The 5702-nt window shown below is 38.5% G+C and overlaps 1 protein-coding gene across 1 annotated transcript in view; it reads right to left on the bottom strand.

The window, feature by feature from the left end:
- The window catches only part of LOC106010997 (serine/threonine-protein kinase Warts), a gene marked incomplete in the record, with an annotated part of 74189 nt that extends 68588 nt beyond the window's left edge, over nt 1-5601 (bottom strand). The window contains 3 exon segments of the mRNA XM_035973445.1: nt 1235-2032; nt 4860-4926; nt 5111-5601. Coding sequence (XP_035829338.1) covers nt 1235-1744 — 510 coding nt within the window.
- Between the last annotated feature and the right edge of the window lie 101 nt (nt 5602-5702).

Here is a 5702-nt window from a genome sequence, read left to right as displayed (position 1 = left end):
CCCCCCCCCCACCCCCACTCCCAAGAAAAACTACACTAATTTGAACAACAGCAACATTGAAAAAATTCACAAGATAATCCACCAATCGCCTCAGACTGAGTGGAGTTACCATAAAAATTAAATACGTACAAGGAAGAAAACCGTGTACAATGAGCACTGAGAACAACAGCGTGAAAGAAAATTGAGAACGACAGCATGAGAAAGAAAACAGACTTGACCGTTCTGAAGAAGAGATACCTGAGGTAAACATGATAAAAGTAAACTTAACTTACTATTTTTAGCATTGTGCACAAACAATGTACCCAGTTAGTAATGGTTTTTATAACTGTACGGCAAACACTTGCAATACTTCACACTAATTTAGAGGACTGCAAGAAAACTAAAGAGACACAAACTTCTGACGTTTCTCTCTTGGGTCTCAGTAGTAGAAATAAGAACATTGACAAAATAACGTTCATCATATCCTACTGGCTTTAAAGCAAGATAGATCGATTGGAATAGATGGAGAGAAAGAAAAAGCTTCTGAAGTAAAGGATACCAGTAACAAGCATATTTGTTAATAATAGCTTAGAGGTCAAACAGACAGCAACTTTTCATGCTATTCTCATGAGCTGTTAGCCCCCAAGACGTCCTATACAAATACTTTACACCCTGGATGATGGTGTTGCTTTTTATTTTTCAAAAAGATTTGTTGGAGGAAAACCCGGGGCACAGAACACCTTTAGTAACTCGCCCCTTTCTGTGATTGCAAAGAAGCCAATTTAATTTCAAGACACAATACTCAGGTAAAATCCTGGCTTAAGCACGCTTATCTTTGTCGTCTCTGATTCATTTTCAGGTTGCGTTTTACAGTTTTTGTAAGACTGACTGTCCCTGACAGCTAATATTAACAGTAGTGGAGGTGTTAAAGACAGCAATTGAGAAATGAGTATTGATACCTAAAATAATAAAAGATTTATGGTAAATGAACAATACCTCTCCCCCCCCCACCCCCACTGAAAATCAGATTGAAAGACTGCATAACAACTTGAAACAGCAAAGAGATGTAGCCCTGGCCATAGGTCCATATAATCAATTAGTGGCATTACATGGTAAGGGTTACATTCCTTTGCTGATACTTGAGCCGTAAGACTGCATTTTTTTTAAAAGGGGAGGATTGAGAGAAAAAGACTTTGGCAATTCTTTATGTATAATTCAAGACCTTCCATCAAAATAACTGCCCCACGACAATTACCTCATCAAATCCATGGCGCATGATAGCCTGCACTTTGCTGTGGTAGCTCTCCGCGTCGCTGGCAGCTTGAGAACTAGCCGAGCTTGTTGTGCTGCCATTATCACTACCTCCACTGCCGCCGCCGCCGCCACCACCACCACCACCACCACCACCACCACCGACGACTCCAACAGCAACCGGGGTGCCACTAGAGCCTCGAGAGGGGCCGTTGGCTTGAGAAGCATTTTGGTAGGGTCTCAAGCTGTCGCGAATCTCCGCCAGGGCTTTGTGGTGCTGGTTGTCGCGCCGAGTCATCTTACTCCCAGCAGACTTTTCCAGCAGGTTAGGGGTGCTTTGAGATAGCTCAGGCTTGAGGTGCAGGCTCGACAGTTCGTTGTATCCCTCAAGATCATTTTTGCGAAGGTGGCTGAGGCTGTCGCGAATTTCATTTAACATTTGCCGGTTATTACCGACAAATGTTACCAGCAGGGGTCGTCTTCCGCCTGGCCTATCGGTTTCCTTTCGGATCATAAGTAGTGATATCCGTGTATCGAAACTCACTGGACAAATTAAAAGAAAATTGCATAGGGCACCTTGTCGATTGATGCATAAAGAACCTCATTTAATCTTTTTTCAGAGATTTTTTTTTCTTTTACAATTGACGAAACACCAATTGATGTTATCCAATATTTCCAGGGAATGGGGAGTCCTTATTAATACTCGAAAAGACATCTCATTCTTGGTTTATCCCATTTTCATATCACAGTAGTAATCCAGTCGAATCTGTAACATTACTCCATTATGGTAATCCACTATGATCTGCAGAGAGAAAAAAATAAGAGCAATGACTTCTTATCTTCCCAAAACTTCAGTTACATAAAAACTGCAAGTAACCTGAAGCAAATATAAGCAAATTTTAAACACTGAATCATAACCCATTGCAACACAATTGAAATTGTCTAAGACAGTCAGCCAATGTTGAGGCTCTGAGGATAGTGGTTGTCATTGGTGGATGTCTTACAGTACAGTGTCTTCCAAAGTAAAAAATACGCAAGGCAGGTAATGGGAAGTGGCTGTTTGCACAGGCGATTGTTTTATATTATACCGGTGGCCTTTAAGGAAGGCAAAAGCTCAGACATAAACTAAATGCTTGACAATCATATATAATTACAATCACAAAAACGCTTTAAAAAAAAACAAACTATCACACACACTGAATTATATTATAATGCATAGAAGAGATTCACGTGGCAACTTCTCAAAACACCATAAAACTTAAGAATATTTATGACATCATTTTTCCAACCAGCATCATAATCAATTTGTTAAAACTGTAAAGCAATAAATATCAAACTCAAACAACCTTGACAGTTAAATTTGATTGAACAAACATTTCATGAGCAGCCAAGCAAGAATTTATCAACTGGCAAAAAGAATTCTTGTCCTACTGATATCAATTATATCAAACTAAGGAGTACGCCACAATACGAATTTTAGAAAAGAAAAAAATAAAGTTCTTAAATCTTACATACATGGATGACACACATAAATGCCATCACTAAAATTCGTCAAGAGACAGTTTACTTTTCCATCTCAATAAAAGTTCTACAGAAAATCAGGTTCTGCTATTGGAATGCCTTGTCTTTGAAAATAAAAATACAGAGCTCTACCCTTTATTCTATTATAATAGAACTGACTTCAAATTCTGAAAAGTTTACTAGCTTTGTGCTTCAGGGGAAAAGGGATTCAATTTTTTAAAAATAATTTCTTTCATGTTTACAGATTCAGACTGAAGATGATAAAAAATTGATGGTAAAACTTTACTGCCCTTAAAGTTAAAGTTAACGAACATGAATTAGATCCAGTCACAATCAAATCTACGTCACAGGAAATCTAACCCCTCTACCAACAAACAGTACATAATGAATAACACAGGATATTTGTGTTGAGAATTTCTATCAAGCGCAACCCCCCCCCTCCCCCACACACCCATGTGTACGAACACTGTACAAAACAATTTTTGTTAGCTATTAAATGTACTCTTTAAGGGTCTATTTGAATTTCAATTCATGCTAGCATCAAACTTTTATTGACGTATGATATATGTTGCAAATATACTGAGCATATGGAGGCTCATTCTCAAACATCTACTAACAAATAAAATGTCAGAAATCAAAGCAATTTCATTTGCAGCAAAGACTAATTATTTCAGTAGACAATCTAATATGACTATATATCACAAATATTTAACAGACCACCACCGTTGAGTCTTTTGCATAATAGGAAATGATTTGTGGATTGATGCATGTGCCTCTTTTTGTTTTTTTTAGTAAAGGTTTTACAGCGCTCGCAAGGCATATAAGGTCATGTCATATGAGCGCCAATGTGCCTCTTTGAGAACTGTATCTTGTAACATCTACCTGTGTACCTTATGTCCAACACGGACTAACTTAAGCCTTAAACAGTATTCAAATCCAAATCCTCATTGAATGAATCCTTTTCCTCTACCCTTCCTCTTTTTTTTTTATTCATTGTTGACAATATTGACTTTGTTTTCAAACCAAACCGCTTAGGCTTAGGGCGCCGTAACTTAAGCTTAGCTGAGCATTCAGATTCTATTTTACTCATACACCACAAGCCCCTATATAGGCCCTCTATAGGCTATTATATATAAATTAAATCAAATTCCAAGCTCACATTTGTGTGATTTAGTAGCCTCATTCAGACAGCAGACTCACTTGATGGTAGGAAAAGAATGCATGGGTGAATCAAGTTGTGTTAGGAAAAGAGAATGAATTTGTCACGGATCTAGAATCATGAGAGAGGTAGTAGAGGAGACCAGTTAGGTTTCCGTACATCGTGTCCGCTGGGTATAATCAAAACATTCTTGTGACTACTTAACCAACGCCTTATGCGCACAGCTTTTACTTTTACCTTTAAAGTTTAAAAGTTATCGAGGAAGGAAGCTTTACTCAACACTTCAACTTCTATCAGATTAAGATCCTTTTGACTTCCTGTTAGTGTTACTCTTGTGTGCTGGGATGAAATGGGATAACCCGTCCCAAAGATAAAAGGGGTATACATTACAAAGAAAGACTCAAATTTTGGAAGAAAATAAGAAGTATTTGTATTTGAGTGCGACACATCCAAACAGACAGATAACGGGAAACCGAGACATAACCACTTACTGCAGCCACCGTCTCACTCCCGGCACAGGTAGCGCATACCTTTAGCCGGGTAGGCAACAGTGATCACTGGTTCTCGGGCTTCATGACCTCCCAATACCGGAATAGAATCTAATGTTACATAGCATAATATTGAGTGGGTGAAAGCAGTTAAACTGAATACAGTTTTGTTTTTACGAAGAATAACGAGTAAATTGAAGTCGTGAGTCATTAAAATACAAAGAAATTATTAAATCAAAAGAGGCCCTTGTGGTTCAGAAGAAGGTATGCGACCTTCGGTAAATAAAATGTAAGCACTCGACAGCCGCCATGTTGTTTTCATACAACAGGCTGGGCACAAGAATTTCCATGATTTTGAGGTTACAAAGACATTATAGTGCATAAAACTCATATCATAATTAGCATAAAATGAGTAAATATGCGAGAAGTAGTACAAAAAGTATTTTAAATGGGTAACTTACTTAGTATTTAATCCAAAGTCGTGTCACACGGACTCCCTTATTCCAACGCCGCGGAGGGAAAGATTACCTGTGAAAGGGGTGATAGGTTCTAGACAACAACGTTTCGGTGATAAATTGCTTCTTTCCAAACCTTTTCAAAATGCTACAAAATGCTAAAAACTGCTGATAAAACGTTAAGATTAAGTTGAAACATACATAAAAGGAAGAAGAGAATCGTCAAATGAAAAAAGGTACTGATCGAGTACACCAACCTGACACCCCCTCGGAACAAGGAGGCCAGCAACGCATTCCATGTCTCAGCGTGATTGACAGACGCCCCGCCTCTATGACATTGTTGACATTCCTGAGTGATCATGTGTTTAATCTATTTTCTTGCAGAGGGTAGGCCTCGTGTGGACAGATCTTTTTAAAGAGCTGTAATATCAAGAACACACGTGCGAGAGGCTTTCTGTTGACAGCGTTTCAATGAAATCTTTGCTCTCTACTGTGCAGGGGACGACGACCTATTTTCGAGCAGGCCAGCATAATTATTTTGTGTGTTCTCCGATACCCCGTATAGTATAGGCCTACATAATATCTTCATATTATGATAACAATTATCATAGCCCTCGATCCGTTTGTTTGTCTTTATACTTTTAGCACCCCGTCCCACGATCCCGAGTATCAGATTTTAATTAGAAAATGCTCGCGGAAGTTTTTCTTTCCTATCTAGATTATCTGTTAACTCTTGGCTTATTTTACAATAAAGTAATAGGTTCCCCCAATAAAACAGAAAAGAAAGAAACCTCCTTTCCATCTCTCTCTCTCTCTCTCTCTCTCTCTCTCTCTCTCTCTCTCTCTCTT

The sequence above is a fragment of the Aplysia californica genome, unplaced genomic scaffold (genome assembly GCF_000002075.1).
Source record: "Aplysia californica isolate F4 #8 unplaced genomic scaffold, AplCal3.0 scaffold01237, whole genome shotgun sequence".
In the NCBI taxonomy this organism is placed as follows: Eukaryota; Metazoa; Mollusca; class Gastropoda; order Aplysiida; family Aplysiidae; genus Aplysia; species Aplysia californica.
This window is presented reverse-complemented; position numbering and strand designations above follow the sequence as displayed.